Source organism: Myotis myotis, unplaced genomic scaffold (genome assembly GCF_014108235.1).
Source record: "Myotis myotis isolate mMyoMyo1 unplaced genomic scaffold, mMyoMyo1.p scaffold_m19_p_15, whole genome shotgun sequence".
Taxonomy (NCBI): domain Eukaryota; kingdom Metazoa; phylum Chordata; class Mammalia; order Chiroptera; family Vespertilionidae; genus Myotis; species Myotis myotis.
The window spans coordinates 39,215,678-39,241,485 of NW_023416319.1; the positions used below are offsets into that span (position 1 = coordinate 39,215,678).

A 25,808-nucleotide genomic window follows, 5' to 3' on the forward strand; every position below is an offset into this window, starting at 1 on the left:
CCCCCCGTTAACTTACATTGTTTAAGTTATAAAACTTTAAAATCTTGCAGTTTCAACAGCTTTCAGGCCTATGTTAGATGCTTTCTTTTCATAGTAAATATCTTGATTCAATTTATAGCTACCTAACCAGAATAATATTTAAGCAAACACTGATAGTACTAACTGTAGCAATTAGTGCATCACCAAAAGTTTCAAAACCAATTATTTCAGCTATTCTAGGATAGGGGCCTTAGTAGGTAAGATGTAGGGGGAAGGCAGGGCCTAAGAAAACTTGACATACAAAGACTTGGGGGGGTGGGAGGTGCAATAGGGAATGGTGCAATTGTAGTGAATTCAAGAGCCCGTTAGAAAAGCTAGGTTTTCAGTGTAAGTTAGTTTCTTGGTGCTAGATCAAACCACACTGGGTATGAATTTTTTAAGGCTGGCCTGAAAACCTACTTAGTCCATTCAAGTCCTTGAGGGACAAAGTATTACTATGTAGGAGGCCAGGAATACACACACCCCTTAAAAATATATAAATAAAACCTTGACTGCCGTTTCTTGCTCTCAGGTCTGCTTTTCTCCCCAGCAAACTCTTGAAATGAATTTTTTAAAAAATACCAAATACTCTGCCCTGATATATCCTACTTGCACGAGAAAAATTACCTGCTAAATCCCATCCTTAGATGTTATAAAATCAGGCTGAAACTGGCTCTGTGCATGTCATAGTGAGTGGTTGAGTGGCCTTAGCATATCATAGCATATTACACTTTGGTTATTGAATGGACGACTGGACACTTAGCATATTAGGCTTTTATTATATAGGACTAAAAGCCCGATGCATGAAATTAGTGCAAGGGGCTCAGCTCTTGCAGCCCCTCGCAGCCTCGGCCAGCCCTCACAGCCCCAGCTTCATCAGGTAGGTCATCCTGTCGGCTTGGTCTAATTAGCATATTGGCTCTTCAAGATATAGGATGGTGTATGTGCCTTCAATCAATGGTGCTTTACATCATCTACTTATTAAGTACATGGTTATTTGAAACCTCAGCTCCTACACCTGTAATCTAAAAGGTGGGTGTGGTAAGCACACTAAGACCTCTCCCTTCAGATATGATGAACAAAGTCTGAGCGTTAAACTCAAGCTAGATGTTAGCAGAAATATGGAGAAAGGGTCTATTTCCCCTATTTTGAGTGGCTCTCACCTGGAAATTACTCGGCATCATCTCTTAGAGGTAAGATTTAATTGGCATAGGTGGGGCTTGTGCACAGTATGAAAAAGTACCCCCAAGTGATTGAAAAGTATAGCAAGAGTTGAGAAAGGGAAGGAATACTCCCCAGGGGATGGTCTAATAGGGAAAGCCAGCTTACACAAAACAGGCAGACTGTTCCCGATTTATCTCTAGAAATAGTTCAGTTGGCAATAACAAAGGTGGGGGAGCCAAGGAAATAAGAGTGACTTCTTTAGCCAAAGGAGAAAACTAGCATGAGTATGGATGGCCAAAGTATGAAAGAGGTTGCCGAATGGGAAGAGGCTGAGAACAAGAATGTGTCCCCCTTGCCTCTTCAGGGGAAGACTGCCCTGCACATATACTTTGATTTAGGATCTTTTGTTAAACTAAATGCAGGGAAATTATTCAGAAAGGTGAAAAAATCTATTAGTAGAAACGAACCCCAATGAATGGTCTTTATGAGGAAACCTTTGAGAAGGCTGGGATTTTTGATTTAGGTCTCAGTTTAACAATCTCCATTCTGGTTTTATTTCATGCCAATTTAAAGGTGTATCTTGGTTCTACTGCCAATCAGTCTGAACAGTGGGTATTGGTTAAAATTACTAAAGTTAGGAGCTACAAAAATTTCAAAGTTTAGTCAACTCTGTAATCATGGTCCTTAAAATTTAGTAAACTTGGTGTCTGCCTTCTTCCTACTGGTCTACGAAGCTCAAAGTATTTTTTGTTTTAGTTTTAAAATGGCAATTTGAAAAACTGTCAGTGGTATTTTAATTTTCTACCATGAATATCCATGTTAATGTTACTGTGTCTGCAGAAACAGGAAAAGAATATCAGACTTACCCAAATTAAGCTTGTAGAATTGTGTTCCCAGATAAGATGTCAGGTGTCCTTGTTAAAATATTTGTTCAAGCCCTAGCTGGTTTGGCTCAATGAAGAGAGCGCCAGCTAGTGGACTGAAGGATCTCGGGTTTGATTCCAGTCAAGGGCACATGCCCAGGTTGCGGGCTCGATCCCCAGTGTGGGGCATGCAGGAGGCGGCTGGCCAGTGATTCTCATCACTGATGTTTCCATCTCTCTTCCTCCCTGAGATCAATAAAAATATGTTTTAAAATCCTGTATAATAAAACCCTAATATGGAAATCGACTGAACGGCAGAACAATCTGTCAGTATGACATGCACTACCAGGGGGCAGACGCTCAATGCAGGAGCTACCCCTGGTGGTCAGTGCGCTTCCACAGGGGGAGCGCCAGGCTCACAGCTGGTGAGTGCAGAGGCGGTGGTGGAGCCTCTCCCGCCTCCACTATGGGCGGTAAGGAGGGGTCCCGGACTGAGAGAGGGCGCAGGCTGGGCTGTGGGACACCCTCGAATGCACGAATTTCGTTCACTGGGCCTCTAGTCTATATAAAAGCCTAAGCAACTGTTACAGTGGAACGACCAGAATGACTGGTTGCAATGATGTGCACTGACCACCCGGGGGCAGGAGCTGCCCCTGGTGGTCAACGCGCTCCCACAAGAGAGCGCCACTAAGCCAGAAGCCGGACTCACGGCTGGCGAGCGTAATGGTGGTGGTGGGAGCCTCTCCTGCCTCCATGGCAGCACTAAGGAGCAAGGGGTCCTGAACTCTGAGAGGGTGCAGGCCAGGCTGAGGGACCCTCCCTCCCCCAGTGCAAGAGTGTGTGTGTGTGTATATTTGTTCAATGAATTCTATCTATTGCTCCTAAGTGGCTATTTCACAGATCAGCTTCACAGCATATGATACGAATAATCACTACCCTCAAGTAATAGATGCACAGGGAAACTATGATATCAGGTACATGGAATGATTTTCAGAGGGAAGAATGCAATTTTGAGGAACATTATCTTAGGTGAAAATATTGTTTTTAAGGCTTCTATCTTCATAAAAAGACACCTATAACCACGAGAAGTTTTTATATTAAACTACTGAAAAGTACAAGTCCACAATCTCTTCTCCAAAAATCCTGGGCTCATTTGCATTTTGGAATTATGGGTTGGAGGCAGCATGTAAATAAAACAATAAACATATTAATATTGCCACAATAAAATGTACAAAAAGTCCCATTTGATACCTGCCATAAATAGCCTCAACAATTCAGATCGGGTTTTGCTGCAAAATGAGATAAGCAAGTTTTTTCAGAGTTGTTTTAGATTTTTGAGTTACAGCTATAAGACTCTGTAAGATAAGACAAATTTGATGGAAATGGGAACAAGCCAAAATTTAAGAGACCTTCCCTGAGACATTACTTTTCTTGAAGAATTTTGAATCTTATATGAGAACCACTGAAAATTTAAATATTAAACCAATAAATCTTTATTATTTGAACAGTTTTCATGGCATATTTTTATAAATTTAAAAAATAAATATTTGCATTATAGCAGAAAGTCACAAGTGTTGCATCAACTGTTACAATTTAATGACAGGAGATAACTAAGCAACAGCACCATAAAACTAAGATTTGTTTCTTAAAAATTCAAGGAAATAGTTCTAAAGCACTGAAAAATCCAGCCTGCCGCATCAATAGTTTTGGAAACTATAACTCAGTGATTGGTTCTCATAGTAGCCAATGTTTCTATTTCTGGCACCTGTAGTACAAAGTTCTTCCATTACTAAAAATTAAGCTTTCTGATAATCCCATTTATCAGTGGCATCTCAAGATTCACAAAAGGAAAGAACTATAAGTTATTTAGATAATTCCTACCCATAATTTAAGTTTGCACAAGGACATGTATTCTAGCAAAAAAACAAAAACAAAAACAGAAACAAAAACCACAAAAAAAGTGTTTTCACCATGCTAATTTTTGCTTTTTAAGTTCTTAGAATAAGATTTAAATTTTAATTTTTAACCTTTAAAAGTCATCTCAGTTCAATTATAACCATAGAAACTGTATTGGTATCAGAACATAACTATTTTATTACAAAACTTAACATTATTTACAAAATGAAAAAATAATCAAATGACTATTGCAGGCCAAAGTTAAAGGTTTTTTACCCAGTGATTCAAGAAAATTCAAGCAACATTTCCATGCACACACACATCAGATCATTTGTGAAATATGCAAACAAACTCTTAAAATTTATGTTAGTAAAACTACAATGTATTCACAATACTTGTATGTTTATTGGAAGATGGTCAAAAAATCCATAGTTCTGTACATTAAGTTCAGTATTAACAGTTTGTACTTTTCCTTTAATATTTTTTGGCTTTCATAAATACTAATAAGCATTGAACATTTTGCAAGATTATAGTAACTCCCTCTGTCACCTTGCTGAATTCATCATAAGAAAAACAATTAGTTTAATGCTTTTGCAGTAAACAGAATAGTTATAACGCCAAGTTATATTAAACTGAAACCTTCATTGTGATCAATAGCTTGGATCAGTTTAGAGCGTAGAGTTTCTTTTTCTGTATATTTTGGAAGATCTAGAAGATTAAAGCAGGTATGGGAAACTGGGAGATACTCCTCACCACCTCCTGTTGACTGGATGACTAGTTTTAGACTCTTCATACCAAGAATAGGAATCCGATCACTACCTGTCAAAAATACTGCCAAGAAAAAAAATCATTCAGCCAACCACTTTTATCAAAACCAATATAGGTTATCAAGTTATTTTCTATAGGCACTATAGCAAACCTTTACATTAACATTTGCTCAAATATGGAAGTCCATCGCCAGAATATGTGTGAGCATGATATTTGAGACATAAGGTAATTACACATCAATATAATTATAATATATTTTCTTTGAAAGTATAATCTTAATTATTAGCACACAGGAGAAGCTTAATAAATGTTTGATGAACAAATGACTATTGTCCCTGACAAAAACATTAGGGAGCCCTTCTTTTGGTAATAGCCATTTAAGACTAGTTTCTACAGAAATTCCCAACGTTTTGGGGCAGAAGCAAAAAGAAAATGAAGACTCAACAAAGAAGAGACCTTTTTCTAAAATAAATTACAACCCTAGTTTACTATAATCAGTATTATAGTTGTTTTCATTTGAAAGAACCAATTCCATTTTGGAGACAAATTGAATTTAACTTTCAAATAAGAAAACATATGTAATAAATAGGACCTTGGAACAATACTATAAAAAAAATAACAAAAGTGAAGCAATCTCCCATTAAATAAGTTTAATAATTAGATTACATTCTCATAAAATATAGAACAAGTTAGAAATACTTACACAGAAATAGTTTTTTCTTTTCCAATGGCAATTCATGAAATACTTCCCAAAATATTTTTATTGTAGGATGTTCTGCCCAATACTCCCCTTTGTATTCTGTATTCTAGAAAACAAACAAAAAAACCCCTATTAATATGGAGGGATATTGGTTTTTTCTTGAATCTGAAAAATTGGCTTCACTTCCTTAGCACAGAAAGGTTGTTCAGGAGTTTGAAACTCATGTGTTTCAGCTGATTACCTTTATTTCCTGGGCACTTTGTAATTTGGAACTATTAATTCCAGGGGAAAGAGAAGAAAACATGTATGAATCGACAGAAATGTTGATTCCACCACCTCAAAGAGCATGATAGGATTGTAATACCTCCAAAAGTAAGTATCTAAAGGATAAACTAGAATTGCTAAAATGTTAACGGATTATTAAAGTTCAACATGGAATTAATTACCTGCGATAAATATAAAACTTCTGTATTAATGAACAGAAGTTAAATTAATTATTTTCTAACTTTCCTGGGGGGGGGAAAAAAAGGCACTAAAAACAAAACACTAATAACTTTCTGCGTAGTCAGTTTCCAAGATGACCTCTCCCTGATCTCTGCCACCTGCACGGAATAGGCCTGACCCCTGTAATCATTAGGATATTGCAGATATGAGGCTGGATTATGAAAAATTCTGACTCCAGCCTTGCCTTTTTGATCACCCACCAACTGGGAGAGCCAGTTGCCATTTCATAAGGACAATCAAATAGCCCTATGGAGAGGTTCCTGGTAAGACACTGGGCTTTTGGCCAACAGCCACATCAGTGAGCTATCTTGAAAGGGAAACCTCTATCCTGCGGTTCTCAACCTGTGGGTCGCGAACAATGAAAATACATCCTGCATATCAGATATTTACATTACGATTCATAACAGTAGCAAAAATTACAGTTATGAAGTAGCAACGAAAATAATTTTATGGTTGGGGGTCACCACAACATAAAGAACTGTATTAAAGGGTCGCAGCATTAGGAAGGTTGAGAACCACTCCTTAAGCCTTCAGATGGCTAAAGCAGTTACTATATTAACCTATTTGAATACAACTCCTGAGAGACCTCTGAGCTAAAGCCATCCAGCTAAGCTATCCCTAAATTCCTGAACCACAGAAACTGTATGAGACAATAAATATTCATTCTGATTTTTAAGCCACTAAGTTTTGGGGTAATTTGCAGTAACTTCCACCTTAAAAAATGTTAGCACTAAGAAAAAAAAGAGTGATAAGAGAGAATTAAATCTTCACTGTGAAGTGTGTTTTTTTAAATCCAGCCATAGCTGCTTTAACTTTTAGTTCTTAGCAAGAACCTTTCAGCATCAGGGCTTTTGGACACACTGGTCCCTCAGCCTAGACCACTTATATACACCCTTCTTTCTTCTTTAATTCATCAAGGCTAATTTCTATTTATCCTTTGGGACTCATATTAAATGTCACCCAATTCATTCAAATATTTAATGAGATTTAGTCAAAGTTTGGGGCACTGGGGAAAGTGCAGTGAACCAAGTCCTTACCTTTTGAAAATTACTACTACTAAGAGGCTTTTCCAGATTTGTGTAGCCTCAGCCAGGCTCCTTATATACCACCCCACTAAATTCTCTTCCTTTGCATCCATCACAGTTCAATTAATGTCTAGGGCCCTTATTAGAAGGCAAAGACCATAAAATACTGCTGTCTCCTTAATCTCTTGTGAAGTATTAGGCATCCAGCAATGGCCCAATAAATATTTACTAATGGACTTCTTGAATTTTGGTCTCTTTTTGTAGCTAATCATAGTTCAATGACTGTATTCTTAAAATCTACAAAATATTTGCTAGTAATTTGCAGAAATTTAATTTGGAGAAAATAGCTTGAATTCCAGCAGTTACTATACTAACCCATTTGAATTAAATTCTGTGAGCTTGTTAGTGGGGAATAAAAGGAAGATGGCTCAAGTTATTCCTTTTTTCTGAAACCTCTAGGTGGTTCTGGGGAAATGCGTAGAGCCCTGATGAAGAAGGAGCATTTAAAATCACAAATCATGCCGAAACCGGTTTGGCTCAGTGGATAGAGCGTCAGCCTGCGGACTGAAAGGTCCCAGGTTCGATTCCGGTCAAGGGCATGTATCTGGGTTGTGGGCACATCCCCAGTAGGAGATGTGCAGGAGGCAACTGATCGATGTTTCTCTCTCATCGATGTTTCTCTCTCATCGATGTTTCTAACTATCTCTCTCCCTTCCTCTCTGTAAAAAAATCAATAAAATATATTAAAAAAATAAAATAAAGTCACAAATCATAATCACTAAAATTATAATAAATCAGATACACAATGGAAAAAACCAAAGTATATACTAAGTATAAGCACACTAAAATATACTAAAAAATTACTGTCTTAATGAATGCTCTGTCAATTATATCTTCAGGCAAGGTTTTAAGTAGTTACTGAGTGCTAGGCTTTGGAAATACACAGGGAACAAAGACAAAAACCCTGCCTTTATGCTGTTTACATTGTAGTGAGGGAAAAGAGAGACAGACAGTAAAGACAATTAAGTAAAATTTGAAAATTAAAAATAGAGAGGGGGTTGGAGGATTAGTGAAAAAGGTGAAGGGATTGAGAAGTACAAATTAATGGTCACAAAATGTTCATGGGAATGGGAAGCACAGCATGGGAAAATAGCCAATAACATTGCAATAATGTACGGTGCAGGTGGATACTGCAAATATTGAAAGGGACCATTTTTGTTTAACCAATATGCTGTACCTGAAACTAATACAAAATAATACTGACTGTCAATTGTAATTGGGGGGGGGGGGGGAAGCAGGGAGACAGAATGTACGTGTGCATACCCTATTTTAGGTTGTTATCCAGTGAAGGTCTCTAAGAAGGTATAAAGACATAAAGTGAGAGCCAGACCATTTGGACTTAACATGATGAAGAGAGTCCCAGGCACATAGAATAGCAAATAGAAAGGCTCCAAGACTGGTGTGTTCCTGAGGGCTCTAAGTTCAGCAGAGGCCAATAAGGGTAAAGCAGGGTAAATGAAAGGAAGAATGAAGGGAGATGAGGCAAGAACAAACTGTATGATCTAAAGCAGGGGTGGGCAAACTTTTTGACTCGAGGGCCACAATGGGTTCTTAAACTGGACCCGAGGGCCGGAACAAAAGCATGGATGGAGTGTTTGTGTGAACTAATATAAATTCAAAGTAAACATCATTACATAAAAGGGTACGGTCTTTTTTTTTTTAGTTTTATTCACTTCAAACGGGCCGTAGTTTGCCCACGGCTGATCTAAAGTGTGGTGAGAAGCTATTATATTGTTTTCATTTTAGAGTGATTGCAAGTGGGGTCCATGTTCACTGGGGTCTCCTTACAGTATATTTTTCTTCTTTTTAGCAGATCAATTACCCTCCAAAAGAAACCTTCAATCTCCTTTCTGGGGGATTTAGGCCTGGGTACCACCTTCTGAATGCCATCCTTAGTTCTATCTAATCCCTCAGATTCTCAAGCTTCTCTCAGGAGCTGTATTTTGTTGGGTAGAAGAGGGGACGTGAAAGGTCTAATAATTCCTTAAATTAGCTTAAAGTAATTCTATTGCTTTTAGCCCAACCCCACATCCCTGCCATTAGAATAACACGAAATAACAATTCCTGAGCCTTTCAGAGATTCTAGGCCCACTTTATGTCTTTATACCTTCTTAGAGATCTTCACTGGATAACAACCTAAAATAGGGTACGCACACGTACATTCTGTCTCCCTAGAATCTAGGGTGTGAAATGAGTTGCCTCTTGATAAACCCTGTTCCTCCAGAGCAGCGATTCTCAACCTGTGGGTCATGACCCCTTTGGGGGAGGGGGGGCGGAGGTCGAATGACCCTTTCACAGGGGTCGCCTAAATACATCCTGCCTATCAGATATTTACATTATGATTCATAACAGTAGCAAGTTACAGTTATGAAGTAGCAACGAAAATAATTTTATGGTTGGGGGTCACCACAACATGAAGAACTGTATTAAAGGGTCGCGGCATTAGGAAGGTTGAGAACCACTGCTCCAGAGGCTTAAAATTCAATTTTCTTTGCGTTGAGTCACTCATAAATGCAACTACCTATTTTCCATCTTCTAAAACTTTTTCTCTTGTTCACCGTTTTGTTTGTTGTTTTGTTTTTGATCTGTGTATTTCTATTTCTATTCCTTTATTGTCATTCTAGTGAGATTTTGGGAGAGGGCAAAGACAGACATGTTTATACCATTATGTTTAACCAGAAGTCCTAAATTATGTTTTTAATGAAAAAATTTTATTTTCTAAATTATTACCCCGTAAGATTTGATTTTTTTGGTGCATACATAGTTTTATGACTTTTAAACACATATATACATTATTCATGTAACCATTAGGATTTTGAAGAGTTCCATCATCCCAAAGAACTCTTTTGTGCTACCTCTCAGCAGTTACACACTCCTTTCACCCCTAGCCTCTGTTCACCATAGCTTTGAATTTTCAAGAGTGTCATATAAATGGAATCAAACGGCATGCAATCCTTTGAGACTGGCTGCTTTCACTCAATGTAAGGATCTGAGAGTCATCCCAGGTGTTGCATGCATCAATAGATCATTCTTTTTTATTGCTGAAGAGTATTCTACTGTATTGATGTACCAGTTGTTTTATCCATTCAGCCACTGAAGAACATCTGGGTTATTTCCCATTTTTGTTTGAAGATTTTTAAAAACGTTAAAAATATTGTGGTAAAATACACAAAACATAAAGCTTATTATCTTCACCCTTTACAGTTCAGTGGTATTAAGTACATTCATACTCTTGCACAACCATCAACATCACCCATCTCCAAACCTCTTTTCAACTTGCAAAACTGAAACCGTGTATCCATTAATCAATAACGCCGGCCTTATTCCCCCATTGTTTATAAATTATTGTGTAAACATAACATAACCCTAGGAATGGAACTGCTCGGTCATGTAGCTAGTGTATATTTTAAATTTATAAGGAAATGCCAAACTTTTTCCAAAGTGGCTATTTCATTTGCACTCCCACCAGCAATGTATTTGAGTTTCCAATGCTCTGTATCCTTGTTGTCTTAGTATTGTATTTTTTTAATGTTAGCTATCTAAATGGTTTTAGCTCTATCCAGTCTATCAAATGACATTTTTCTATATGAACACTACCAATACCACAAACATAAAAATGCTATCTAATTCATACACAATTAAAACATACTCATTGTACAGTAAGTAAGTTCCTATAAAAGTGACAGTAACAGTGCAAAATGAAAAACAAAGAGAGGACAAGATTTCCATCAACAAGCCATGTTCCTTCTGTCTTCCCATTCAACAATATCATAGATGTGTTTTCCCCTACCTTTTCTAGTTCCTTCCAATCATAATTTGTATTTCCAATAACCATTGCTTGTAGTTCATTAGGCTGGAAGAGTTGAAGGACTTTTCCTCCACACACTTTATGAAAGCCCGCATGAAAAGCATCAAATAAGGAAGCCACCGATTTATTGAATATGTAATCCACATAAGCATCAACAAACTCCTGCCTAGAAAAAAAATCACACATGCAAATATAAAAATCTTTTTTAAATGGAGTATATTGTAGGCTTATTAAAACTTGGAGTGCCTCCTATACTTTTGCTATTTATCTGTAACTAGAGGCCCGATGCACAAAGATTCGTGCAAGAATGGGACTTCCTTCCCCTGGCTGCTGGCACTGCCTTTGCTCAGGCTCAGAGCCGCCTTTCCACACTGCCTAGAGGCCTGGAGTGGCTGGAGAGGTGTCCTGTCCCGCCCCCAGCTGCTCTGTGCCTACGTATGCAAATTAACCCATCTTTGTTGAGTTAATTTGCATACTCACTCCCGATTGGCTGCTGGGCATCATGAAGGTATGGTCAATTTGCATCTTTCTCTTTTATTAGTGTAGATACTGAGTAGGGTTCAAAGGGAATAAAGTCTTTATGGAGTTTATAATTCTTTCTATACAAAAATACAGTATATCTAGGAGTCATGTAGACTTATCTATCATTCACAACCATTCTTGGGCTATTTCTAAATGAAACCTGTCATTTCCTAGTAGGAAGAATGATGATGCAAATGGCTATCCAAATACATTTTAAAATAGTAACGAATTATTTATAATATACATGCATCATTCCACAGGTATTCCTAAAAGGAGTGATTTGTTAAATATATTAGGTGATTAAAAAAAGCAAGCTTTAGGATTCAGATTATTTGATAAGATCGTTGTTTTTCCTTGGATATCAATAAATCTGAAACAAAACTTATTTTAAAAGCTAAATTCCAAGAGGGGTAATTATGCAATCTTTTAGGATAATCATTTAAGAAATGCCAAGTGTAGTTTCTTTTCAAAGGTACATATGTGTATACATACACACATACACACACACAACCCTGATGCTTTTTTGGCTGTTATGATACAAAAGGAAACTGTAAAGAAAAAAGGAAGCCTCTTTACCCAGTAATAAGAATTACAATTTTATTTTATTTGTTCTGTAAGCCACAAACACTTTATGCAGCTACTATCTGGTCAAATAAATAACAAGAATGGGTACTAAAGGATTTCAATATTTTATACTCTTTTCTTCCAAGTTAGAAAGGATGATTCTACAAATAGAAATACTAGTAAATTCAGTCATCTACAGATAATTTTCTTAGAAAATTATAATTCCAAACCGAATTTACAAAGAGAAAAAAAGGTTAAATGAGACTATTGTAAAGTATAAAATATAACATAGGTTCTAATAAGAAGAAACATAATTTTGTAATGCATAATTTTATAATTTACCTAATTAGAAAGCAAATTTATCTATACTAGTTAAGTCTCTTAAAAGTCCCTTAAGCAAAAAAGGCTAGATTGCTTTATGCACTAATAACATTTTTGTCTCTAACAGTTTCATTATGTAAGTAGGGCTGGTAGTACAAGGGTCCACATTCTTTAAATTATTTCTAAAGTCAATAATCTATGTGAAATAATATTTTTTAGAAACTTAAAGAATTAGTTCAACAATAGAAACTTTAAAAGCATTAAAAAATCTGTTTTTCAAAAGCAAGATTTTTAAAAAAAAGAATAGCATAGAAAGACCTGTTTTTTCACAATATATTAGAAACAGCTTCATTGTTATCAAAGACATACACAAAGTTAAAAGTGTCAAACACTAATAATTCTAACAGCCAACATTTACTGAGCACATACATGTGCTAGGTACCATTTTAATAAGCCTGTTGAAATTATTGCCTCATTTAATCCTCAAAATAACTCCATGCAGTAGGTACAATTTACCATCCCATTTTACAGAAAAGGAGACTGAGGCACAGAGACATCAACTAGTTTACTTAAATTTACACAGCTTTAAGGAGCAGAATCAGTATTATAATCATTGGGATGAAGTCCCTGGCAACAGCCATTAAGCTAGTTTATCTAAAGAATTGGAATAAGAGAATAAGGCAGTTCTCTGTCTTACACCTTTCCACCAGAAATTCCTGCCATTCAAAGGCAACTATTTGTTATCGCCTTGCTATTCCTCCTGTATTTATCTTCATCCTTCAACAACATAGTTCTATTATTATTTCTTGACTTTTAATTTTAAATATTATCTAAAGAACTGAATATCTATTGTGAAAGGTAAGGACTCACCTTTTATATAATTGTTCTACTCTCACTTTGCCTTCCAGGATATTCCCATTATAACAATTTTGGGTTTAATTTTCATTGTTAACATTTTTATGATTTAAATATTATTCATAATTAAGCTACAGAATATTCTATGGTTACTTTTCTTTTCTTAAAAAGAACTTTTGTTTCCCTTAGTTTGCTACTTCATCCCCAACTTCAACAGAATTGTCAACCTCCTTTTTATTTCATTCAAATATATTAGGTAGCATCAGTTGCACTTTTCTCCTGAAGCCCTCCATCCTCTTGATCTAACCCAGACCGGGTACTCCTTCTGCAAAAGGAATCCTCTTTGCCTCTCTCCTATATTGGATTCTATTTTGGGGGATCCTATGTTTTCCTCTTTCTTGGTTTAACTCTTGTTTTGGTAGAACACATCCTTCAGTAACTTCCTGAGAAAAAGGCACTGGAAGGAAATGCTCTGAGACTCTGCATGTATGAAAATGTTTTTATACACCCACACATGCTTGATAGTTTCAATATAGAATTCTAAGTTAAAAATAATTTTCTTCCACAATTTTGATCTTCTAGCTTCACTATCATTCATTAGAAGTAGATTATTCTGACCCTAGTAAGTTTGGCTTAGGGGATACAGCTTTGGCCTGTGGACAGAAGGGTCCCTGGTTAAAGGCATGTACCTCTCAACTGCAAGCTTGATCCCTGGCCCTGGTTGGGGGGCCTGCGGGAGGCAACAAATCAATGTGTCTCTTTCACATGAATGTTTCTCTCTCTGTCTCTCTCTCTCCCTTCTACTCTAAAAATCAATGGAAAAATATCCTAGGGTGAGGATTAACAAAAAACAACAAAAAAGTAGATTATTCTGACTCTTTAATTCTTTGTATATGGTCTGCTTTTTTTTTTTCTTTTTCTCTTTTCTGGAAGGGTTTTAGGGCCCCTTTTATTCCAGAATTTTGAAATTTCTTGTATTTTGTCCTGGTATGTGTCTTTTTTTCATTTCCACACTTTCAATCTTAATAGGCACTACAGTTCTGGGAAGTTTTTTTAGTACCATTTCTTTGACAAATATCATTCTATTTCTTTTAATTTTTAATAGTATCCTTATGGATGCTACCCTTATAATTTTGAGGATCCTGACTTCACTTTCTTCATCCTGCACTGTTTCTGTTTCCTTAGAATTACTTTTGATCTTTCCTTAAATGTCTACTGACTTTTGGCTATCCATTCACACTTAAAAGTTAGGAAGTTTTACCGGAGAAGAATCCTCCAATGTAGTGTCAAATAGGAAGGAGCTGTAAACTTCCAAACTCCCTGTTTTCAGTTTAGCCACTTGTCCCTGGCTGTATCTAACAGTTCTCAAACCCATAGTACCTTTACTTTAATCTCTCCAGAAGGTAAATTTCCAATCTTCTGCTAAGTCTGGAGAGGGGAAGTTTCCAGGCTACTGGTGTGATAAGGGAAATGGGTTTCTGCTACTTTAACAGCCAATCTATCTGTTTCCAGCATTCCCCTAAACCTCATGCACTTTCTAACATTTTTTATTCTCAATTCCAGAGCCTTTATTCTACAATATGAACTGGCTACCTTCTTGGCTCCACCCAGTCTATCTTATGTTATAGCTTTCTCTAGTTGGCTAGTTATCACTGTTTTTTAGCTTCAAAAAATGTGTGCTGTTTTCTGTTATTTCTTCTCTTTGTTGTTGTTTATGGCCTTTTTAACCCTTTATTAATATCGTGAAGGGATTTCAGGAGCAAAAGGGAAGTTACTTACTGACCATTAAAAAAGTTAAGTTTTATCTGGGTAAAAACTTAAGATTGCGTGACATGTTTCTAAATACAGAAAAAAAAGTCTACTAAATCTTATTACTACCACTGATGCTGCTATAATTCACTTACCGATTTTGTTTGTTAACAGCTGTGTCTGCACCATTTAGAACCAGCTCTTTCACTTCTGTTGCACCAAAGTTTTCAACTGTGATCTATTTAAATTTTTAAAAAAAGTCAATGTCAGACCCAAAATTTATTAAATTATTTTAATAACCTATTATTATATTCTACCTTTCTCTCATTAAAAATAAGAATTAATAAATTTGAGGTAAAATTCTGCTACCATAAGCTTATTTGAATTCTGCATAAAGCCACAACTATAAATTTTCATCTTCTCTAGTAGTCTGAAATCCTACCTTGACTAATTATAAATTACCAAGTGTTTGGTTAGTTAATAAGAAACTAAGTATTTATAGTGCATAAAATTTTAGAATGGTCATTACAAGTTACAGTAAAATATTAGAAAGGATGTTTTCCTTGGACAGGAAATAGAATTCAAGTGTCAAAATGCATTCAGTGTAGACCAGCTATGCATTCTTTCCACCTCACATCTGCCTCATTGCTTTCCTGATCATAGGTGGGTCTTCCAGTTATGTCATTAGCTTGAAACTTTTTATTTCTCTTACTAGTCTGCTAACTTTTCTAGAAATGTTACCATTCCCACCTTTGCATCTTTTCTCTTTGATATTCCCTCTTTTTGGAATATTATCCTCTTCTATTAAAACATTTTTTTTCTTTTAGTAACTGCTATCTATGAACACTATAGTGGGAGTGACATGATCAGATAAAAGATAAATAAATTCCTGCTCTGGAGTTTACTACCTAGTAAAGGAGGAGAAATGTGACATGTAAACAACGCATTACAATAAAATAAATGCTATAACAGAGACATGAACAAAATGCTATCAGTAGACAGAGGAAAGAACTTACTTCTATTTGGAGAAGTATGAAAGACCTTGAGGAAGAAATGTCATTTAAAAGCACTTAGAAGAATGAGTAGGGCTCTGAAAAACTGGGAGGGGGTTCGATATCTGACTGAGCACACAGATTGAATAAAAGGACAGAAATGAAAGTAGATATCAAGTTCTGAAAAATGTATGGCACTTAAAAAACAAGATGGAAGGGTGTGTGAAAGAAAACTGCAGCATGACAGACCCTGGGTGGAAGGATACAATGAGAGTTAGAAATCCAGACCACAAATGTCTTTGAAGCCCGCTCTAAAGCTCTTAGTCTGTAAGCAACTAAGAGCCATCAGAAATCTCTAGGAAAGAAATGGTAGTGGGAATGTTTGAATTACCATAGTTCTTGAATATACTAAGCATTCATAAACTTAGTGACTAATAAATTAGAAATCAAATTACGTGGAAGCCAATGTTTAAGTCAATTGAGATGACCAATAAAGATTCGAAGACAACTGATATACTTATAAGTGAAATAAATGAAAAGGGGAATCAAAATGTCATAGTTACAAAAAAAGTCCAAGGAGGATATTTGTCCGTACAAAAACAATTATTGAAATAAATTGATTTCACCATATATTTACCAATTTTCTTAGAAATGTAACATGAGGCAATTCTTAAAATAAAGAATGGATATATTATTTTCAGAGAGGGCACAATTTTTAGGGCAAATTTTGTGAGCAGAATATATTTTACCAGCTTTGACCATAAGATCACAATGAGGACTGTTTGGGAGGAAAACAAATATACAAATAAGGTTTTTAAAAAGAAAGAAAACTAAAGGTTTTACCCTTTTCCAAGAGTCTAATTTATAATATTCAAATCATTCCCTTCTGAAGTGTCTCATCATCTTTAGTGATTTTCTCTTCCTTAATTATCAACTAGTCTACTTTTGCCAGATCCTCATTTGTCAATGGTTCTGCATGTTACTGGATGAGTTACTCAACATCTCTTTCGCTAAATTAACACAATTATGCTTCTTTCACATGATTTAGAGTTTCATTTTCCAAATAACATTCCAATGTATTTGTATTTCTATTATGTATGTCAACCAACAGTAAGACAAAATGCGCAAGGATGAATGTTACTGTGAAGGAATGTCTTGGGTGGAAATTAACCTTTTAAGTGGTAAGTTCGATGATGAATATCTCATGTTACAATAATTTTTGCTTCTCTAAACACTTGTAATTGCAGACTCAAAAATGAGCATTTGAATAAAGAAGACCCCTTGTATTTGTAAAGATCTTTAGCATAATGATAAAGCATGTAGCCTTTGAAATCATAGAGCTGGATATAAATACTATGTCTAACATGTAATGACTATTTTTCAGTTTTCTTCATCTGTAAAATAAGGATAATACCACCAATCTAATAGGATTGTTACAAGGATTAAATGAAATAATGCATGTTCTAGGACTAGCATATAGTTAATGCTCAATAAATGTTAGCTAAAGGGTTCTTTAAGAATTTCATCAATAAAAATAAAGAAACACCATAAGGCACAGCTGTCAAATAAAAGGGATGATGAATAATCAGCCTACCCTGTATTTTTCCATCTTACCGTAAAATTAAGACAAAATGTTTCCTCGACATCATCTTCTGGATAATCCAGTAATTGTTGCATGCTTCTGCAAAACAAAAAATGTTCCTTTTAGGCAAAACATTATTACATATTTTGACAATTTTGCTTATGAGTAAATATATAATTCTCATTCATTTTTGATAAAATCTTTTTAGTAATTTGTACTTTTATATTTGCTTCAGAATGGTGGATGTACAATAGCAAAAATAAACATTGTGGAAGAAAAAATAATTACTTTTTAATTTTTATCTCTTCCTTGGAATACAAAGGTACTCACCTATTTTCAATACGTGTCCTTATTTATATACAATTTTCATTCCATTTTATGTAATAAATAAAAAGAAACTTTACAAATTCTAGGTAGGCATGAAGGTGATCAGAAGTAAAAGTCCAAGTAAATCATTTAACTATTCTAAGGTAACACCTTCCTAAATTTATTATTTGATATTCACAAAGTATTGTTAAGCCAGTAAAAATTTAGCAAATGGCTTTATACATGTTAAGTCTTTCAGGAGAAAATTTTCGATCAAAGTAACAGCTTTTATTAAAGCAGCTTTTGTTTATTTTGAAAATTCAACAAGAATAACAAAACACAATCATTCCTAAAAGGAAAGTTTTCTATACATTCCCTATTTCCTAAGCCCCACCCCTGCCACTTTTTACAACTAACCTCCCAACATCAGGCATTAGTTCTTTCAAATCATCCAGGGATGGCTTCTTTTTCAGCAATTTCTTATATAAAGCCAAAGGAAAATGTAGGTCCACAATAGTAAAATTATAAATAGCTAATCCACAGATAACACCAATCAAATGGAACAAATCACTGTCTTCAAATGTCTAAAAATAAGGAAAAAAGTAAAGACTTGTTTTCTAAGTTAAAAGAGTAATAAATATATTCTGATTACAAAAACAAATACTTAATAGTAGAAAATTTGAAAGATATAGAAAAAAGTAATGAGTAACAATAAAAAAGTTCATTCTCATTCCTATCTCCCTGGGATAAATAAATGACTGTTTGCATTCTTTTGCACATTTCCATTCAATATTTTCTCTAAGACAAAATTAAAATCTAGCTGCAATCAGATTACACATATAACCTCTCAACTGGTATTTCCCACCAGAAATATAAACATTTTCATATTAAATTTTAAATTAATAAATGAAGATGAACATTTTTTGAATTTAAAAAATTATACACATTCACAATATGGAAAATAAAAAAAACATAAAAACTACTCAGAAGCTATTTAAAAATACTTATGTATTTTCATCTACTGTAAGTTCAGAAAAATATTCAGAAAAACATTTAAGTTTTGCTCATTTTCTAATTGCAACACAAGTATTTAATTATGTCATCAAATATTCTTCAGAACACGATTTTTAATGGCAGCACAGTACATGATATAAAAGTACCATGCTTTGCTAAATTAGCTCTTTTACTGTAATTGGACATTTATATTATTAAAGCACTGAAAACAATGCTTATTCTACCTCTCTCCCAATCTTTAGAGAAGTAATATATGGTCACAGAAAAGTCTGTGAGCATGAGAGTTAAGAGAAGAGAGTTTTAAAAGGTAGATCTGGGGCTCCAGATATGGTTCATTCGCCATCTAGCTTCAGGAGTTTCAAAGACAAAAATAGTATTTATCTCACATGGTGGTTGTGAGGGTAAAGTGGGATAATGTATATAAAATGTTTTTAGTGCAGTTCCTGAAGCACACAGTAAAGGCTCAGTAAATGTTAGTTATTCTAACTAGCTAGTAATATTAAAAATATGACAGGCATCTTTTTTGCATATATTTTGGTCCATAGTTTGGAATATTTCTTTAGGAGGAATTCTGCTTTGTAAGAAAAAATTACAAAGTGATAAGGTAGTTAAGCTTACTGCCAAAATGTTTGTCTCCACATCTGTTCCAGTTTGTACTGCCATTTATATAGTCCAGGAAACTGCCTATCTTTCTACATTTTCATCTATATACACACAAACACACATTTCTGTCTGAGTTAAAAATGACTTGTTTTAGTATATATTTTTTAATATTAATGATACTGAAAATTAGGGACCTTGCTAGAAAGCAGCCATGATAATAGATAAATGAATGAGCATGACTTTATTTACAGAAACATGTGCTGGGAGGAACTTAGCTCACAGACTATAGTTTGCTGAGTAGTTTACCTCTGCCCTAAATGATAAAGGTAGAGAAATCAATGATTCCTAATGATAAATTAATTTTTTCCAGATGAAAAGTTAATCCGGTAATAATTATTAAATCCTCAAATATAAATCAGAAGAAAGAATAGTCAATATCATTTTCAGACTGACTATTAATTTATTTTGCTAATTTAAAATGTGTGGTAAGCATTAATGTGTGTTGACTTTTCAAATGGCAATAAAGTCGATTTCTGGGTCAAATGTTAAGAATCCAGTAATAACTCTTATTACTACTAAGTTAATTTGATACATATAGGTATATATACATAAGTATAAACACAGAAGTAACTTAGATGGGTGAGCCTTTTACCTTATCAGAAAACCAAATGAGTCTGGAATCTTCATAATACCTAAACATGCCATATTTAGGATCCAATAATTCCCTCATGATGAGCAAGAAAAATTCTTTGCGTACCCCTCCTGCATCAACAGCATCTTCTCCAACAAATATAACCTAAGATAACATAATGCAAATACTGAATGTAAAGAAATGAAAGTATATTCTGGAGACCTTATAACATGTTATTGATTACAAAAAAACGCTCAGCAATTAATAGTTGAAAAATTTTTTAAGTATGTAATTTTATTAAGTTTCAAAGACATACTAAAAACAAATAGGAAAACGTTAAACACATTTTTTTAATATAAGTCCCAGTTATTACAATGAAAAAAGTCAAATTACCTTGAGCGGCTTTTTGTAGTCTATATTCTTTGTTTTCCTAAGGACTTCCATTGCATCTCCTACGATATTTTCTCTACGTACTACTAGAATTAAGCAGGGATTCACAGACTCAATCACGGGGAGAAAAAGAGAGGAGACATTCTGTCTGTGGGCCTGGTCAATAGCCATCTAGAAAACAAAAGATGAAAAGTTTAATAGCAATGCTACAAAGAAGCTACTGTGACTAAATAAAGCAACCTCTACCTATTAATTAGATATCCTATAATCCCTATAACACTTCCTATACTACTGAATTCATATAGCACCCAACACACTATCTAGTATAGTATGAGCTTATTAAAATGTGATTTGAGCATAAAGAGTATCCTTTTTAAATTTTTATATTAACTAATGATACTATTAAGTAAGCATAGAACTGTAATATGATAAATCTGAACACTATTATTTCTCAAAAGAGAACTGGAATGTAGAGTGAGGTAAAAAACAATAACAAACCTCTAAAGAGAGTAAGAAACAGCCTGGCTAAGGAAGTATTATAGAAATTCATCTAGCAGAGTGATCACCCTATGAGCTCACAAAACAAGCATTTGGCTTTATCATTTAAACACTTTGTTCTTTTCCTATGGTTTTCCAGGTTCTTGGCCTGAAGGCAGGATGGAGGGGCATCAATGTGGGGTTGGGGCATGATATCTATGATACTTTCAATAAAGATAAATTTTTTAAAATGGAATATCCTATATTAAATGCACCATGTGACTTATTGATTTAACATCTGCCAAACAAACAAAAAACTGGTTTATGAGCTGTTAGTATAGAATCCTACAAAATACTTCTTTTTTTCTATTGATGAAAAAGGAAATAAGCACATCTCTAAAATTCCCCCTAGTATCTATTATTTAAATATCCAGAGGGATTTGGAACACTAAATGCATTAATTTTAAAGGAATGAAAATAGCAATCAACATTGGGATAAGGGGTTAATTTTTTAAAACATTTTTAGAATATTAAATGCCCAAGGTTTCTTCTCATTCTTTTCTTAGTCCTCAGTCTCTACAGTTAGCTATTCTATACCAGAGAGAAAAAAACTCAAAACCTTTATTTACAGGTTCAAATGATAAAGCAAACCTACCGTAGACCTTCAAAGTCATATGTAAACTAGTTTTAAAAAATCCTCATTATAAATAAAAGAATGCATAACATAAAACACAGGGAGTTGGGGGAGAAAGGAGAGGGAAGAGACAACCAAATTTAGAAAAGAATTTTTTAAAATGAAACTTTCTCCAAGGAGATTTCTCCTCCTCCTAACAAGTGATCAAATGCATCCTACTTTAACATCATTTCACCTTTACTCACCTCTATCTTTTACCAAGTATGTAAATAGGGGACACATAATGAAGCAAGACTTGAAGCAAATTAGTTTATTAAGTAAACTAGTAAAATTATTTATAAAGATTGCATATTTCTGTAATGAAAGAGGATAATACCATTTTTTAGATATATAATGATAAAGACTAAATTATTCTATTTTCATTTAAATACATATAAGTAGCCCTCATAAGAACATACATGTCACATGCAACAGTGCTCTTTATCGGTACAAAAGGCACTCTGCAAAAGACAGAACACACAAGCACAAAATATCCCCAAAGATGATTATAAGCAAGTTTCAAATATTCACTTTTTAAAAACTTCATAAAAATCCAAAAACCACTCTGAAATCAGATTAGTACATATTATAAAATATTTTACCTGCATCTGTAAAACTGCATCTGTTTGTAGCAGAGTAGTTTTTGCTTGGGCATCAAATACAAATGGATATGTGCAGATTGTAACAGGGATATCTGCCAACTGGAAAAAAAATTAACTTATTAGTACAAATTAGTTTGTGATTATATTTCTTATAGGTACCGTCACTTCTAATAAAGTTGATCACATTCTTTGTTTATTCATTGTGTGTTGTTTAGGAATCATAAAAAAAACATGTTGCTTATTTCCCAATACAGGCATAATACCTCGGAAATACTGCAGGTTCAGTTTCAGACCACTGAAATAAAGTGAGTATCATGAAAAAGCAAGTCAATCTTTTTGCTGGTGTTGCTTTCAATTTGTAAAAAAACCCCACAACATCTGTGAAGCACAATAAAATGCAATAAAACGAGGTATGCCTGTATAGAATTTTTACTGATAAACCCAATACCCAATGTTAGGAGGGATTATTCTTGAGAGTCCACAAAACCATAAATTGCAAGTACCTTTTGCTTAACATATTAACTCCAAGTTTCAGTGAAGTAGATTGCAAATTTATTCTAAAATTAGAAACCCATAAGTTAAATACAGCACTTAGTTCACAAAAGCTAGGGCTACTCTAGCAACTGAGGCCAACCATAAAACAATCTGCTTGTTTACTCATTTAAAAGATATTTCCTGCACGCCATTAGGGTGCCACCATTAACAAGCCTAATAATCTGTTCTTTCGTTTAACATACAAAATAAGCGCTGGTATTATTACGCTCTGCCAATCTTTAAAATTGGGAGGACTGATCTATTCACAGATGATTGAAGTTGGAGGAGGATGTATTCCTGCTATCTACCGGACAAAGCAATGTTTTTGTGCCAGCCCTCACACAGAGCCCCTGCTATAAGGCTTCTAATGAAAACTTAATACACCATGAAACGGCCCAATTCTTTTTAAGTGCTTAGAAAGTTCTTTATGTTAGTCTGAATCTGCACTTCTACATATCACTGTGCATCACTTTATTTTGTATTTCAGTCTTCATTTTGACTCTGCAGGGAAGTACATGTGGTTTAAATATTTCAAATCCTCATCCTCTCCTCCATGTCTTTTTTCCCCACTAAATACTCCCAGATTTTTCAGCCATTCTGAAAGTCTTCTCCATAACTGCCTTCTTTTAAATTTAAATTTGTCTAATGCTCTCTTAACTACGGCTACGAAAACCAAAATAATCCAGTAGTACTCAATCAGTATAGAGTATCAACCCTTTGTTCTCAACATGTAAGACAAAACCTGAATTATATTAACTTTACAGTAAATTACTCTTCACTATTTTTGTTGTTGTTAATGCTCACATGAGGCTATTTTTCCCATTGATTTTTAAGAGTAGGAAGGAGGTAGGGAGAGAGAGAAACATTGTGAGAGAGAGACACTGAATAGTTGCCTCCCACACAAGGATTGAACTTGCAACCCAGGTAAGTGCCCTTGACCAAGAATCAAACACAAGACCCTTCCAGTGCATTGGCCAACGCTCTACCACTGAGCCACGCTGGTCAGGGCTTCGCTGTTTTTCATATGACAATTTTCACCTCTTTCCTGTATTTGTGTCACTATTACTGGTGGAAAGTCATTTTACTACTTTGAAACTCCAGAGGACTGAGATGATTTCTAAAGTCTTCTCCCTTTGGTTCCACAACTTTAATTTGATAATTTTATGTGCTACTTCTATTTAAGAATGAGGAAGGAAACGATGTTAGGCATAACTTAAAACTAACTCTAAATGCTTCATTGGTTCAAGTGGAAAAAACGCAAAGCAAAGCAAAACAAAACAAAACCTAGCCTATAACAAAAGTATAAAGGAAGTTCTGTAACATTTCCAAGTGTTAAAAAGGTAGGTCTAGAATTGCTGATTATGTAAAAAAAAGTGAGGAAGATGATCATGCTGAAAGTTTATTTAATTTTATGACCATTTCTAGCATCAATTATTAGTTTAAAAATTGAAGATCATTTTACATCTCTAATATAAAATATTTTCTACTTATTGTGTAGGCATATGTCAAACTTTAGGTTTGTTTTTTAAAATCTGAGGACATATTAAATTTTATGCTGGAAGGCAAAAATAGGAACTAATTTTAAGCAAATATTGTTTAAAGGAATCATACAGGTGTAAGGTTAAATTGAAAATAGGGTTTAATTTTCTTCATAAAATTCCTCTGAAATTCTATACAGGATAATTTCTAAATTCATTTTTATAAATATGCATATATATTTTAAAGTCACACACGAGAAACTTTTGGCTCTCCTACCACTTAAGACAAAGCAGAGTCTATTTTACTCTGGACATGAGACTATTACACCAAACTTACCTCAGTTAATCCATGGTTGACATCCTAAGACAGCCATGCAGAATGTAACAATGAGGAAAGAGCAATGTTAGTGTCCAAATTTAACTATTTCTATTCAAAGTAGCATTTCATATATTTTGCTACAGAAGAATATTGAATTAATGTAGACCAAAATACATCTACAACAAAACTTACCCTTTCCACATGTACCTTATATATTATAAATGTAACACTTGTTTCAGGTACCTTGTGATCATATTATTATTGAGGCTTGAATATAATAAAATTTGGTTTCAGCAACTAAGCAACCTACTTGCAGAATTTAGGTAGAACAGGGAAACTAATCCTAGCCTAACTTGGTCTTAAAGAAATAATTTTAGGGCTCAGTTTCTCTACCTGGCAAAACTTAAGTTTGATCGTGAAGAGAGATGTGAATTGGAAAGAATATGAAAAATAATGAGACAAGTGGAAAACTTGAGAAAAGAAGAATATTAGATACCAAGCAAAATGGTTTACCTGATAGGCTTTCAAGGGACAACCAGATTAAAATCATTATTAGAAATTTCAATTACAGGTATAGTATCTTAGACAAAAGCTCAAACATTAAAAAAATTTAATGCTTAAAACATAAGGATGGCCCTGGTCAGTGTTGTCAATGGTTAGAGCACTGGCCCTCGCACTGAAGGGTCACAGGTTCCATTCACATAGCTGGGTTGCAGGTTCAATCACAGGCTCTGGTGGGGGCTCGTGCAAGAGACAACCAGTTGATGTCTCTCTCACATTATGTTTCTCTCTCCCTTCCTCTCTCTCTCTCAAAACATCAATAAAAAACCATTATCCTCGGGTGAGGATAAAAAAAACAAAAAAACTTCATGAAACATGTAAAGAGAAAAAGGATGGGAAGATGGAAGGAGATGAGGTGTAGTTAGGGGTCTCACCAGTACAAAAGCATATTAAAAGGAAAGCAAAGAATTTCACAGAATTAGGTTTTAATGGTTAAGAATTAGGGACGTGTATACCTGATAGATTATGGCATAAAGACAAATATAACAAAGGTAAATAATTTCCCAGCAGTGTTTAGAACAAGGTAATGTAATGTGTATAAATAAAATTTATACACATATCCTATATAATAAAAGGGTAATATGCAAATTGACCCTAACAGCAGAACCACTGGGAATGACTGGTCACTATGACACACTGACCACCAGGGGGTAGATGCTCAATGCAGGAGCTGCCTCCTGGTCGTCAGTGCGCTCCCACAGGGGGAGCTCTGCTCAGCCACAAGCAAGGCTGACGGCTGCCAGCACAGCAGTGGTGGCGGGAGCCTCTCCCACCTCCTCAGCAGCGCTAAGAATGTCTGACTGCCGCTTAGGCCTGCTCCCCACTGGCA

The 25,808-nt window shown here is 34.8% G+C and overlaps 1 protein-coding gene across 12 annotated transcripts in view; it reads right to left on the reverse strand.

Annotated features, from left to right (window-relative positions):
* Positions 1 to 4,115: 4,115 nt before the first annotated feature.
* Positions 4,116 to 25,808, reverse strand: part of HERC4 (HECT and RLD domain containing E3 ubiquitin protein ligase 4) — a 112,131-nt gene continuing 90,438 nt past the window's right edge. For 5 of the 12 annotated variants that reach the window (XM_036336876.1, XM_036336875.1, XM_036336878.1 and 2 more), the window contains 10 exons: positions 24,437 to 24,460; positions 22,088 to 22,186; positions 20,339 to 20,506; positions 19,967 to 20,110; positions 18,115 to 18,281; positions 17,424 to 17,490; positions 14,973 to 15,055; positions 10,789 to 10,972; positions 5,413 to 5,515; positions 4,116 to 4,772 (listed from right to left, as the gene is read on the reverse strand). In XM_036336876.1, coding sequence (XP_036192769.1) covers positions 4,564 to 4,772; positions 5,413 to 5,515; positions 10,789 to 10,972; positions 14,973 to 15,055; positions 17,424 to 17,490; positions 18,115 to 18,281; positions 19,967 to 20,110; positions 20,339 to 20,506; positions 22,088 to 22,186; positions 24,437 to 24,460 — 1,248 coding nt within the window. In that variant the 3' untranslated portion in view covers positions 4,116 to 4,563. Of the gene's footprint in view, positions 4,773 to 5,412; positions 5,516 to 10,788; positions 10,973 to 14,972; positions 15,056 to 17,423; positions 17,491 to 18,114; positions 18,282 to 19,966; positions 20,111 to 20,338; positions 20,507 to 22,087; positions 22,187 to 24,436; positions 24,461 to 25,808 lie in introns of those variants that run through there. The other 7 variants (XM_036336879.1, XM_036336882.1, XM_036336877.1 and 4 more) reach the window with 4 other exon arrangements.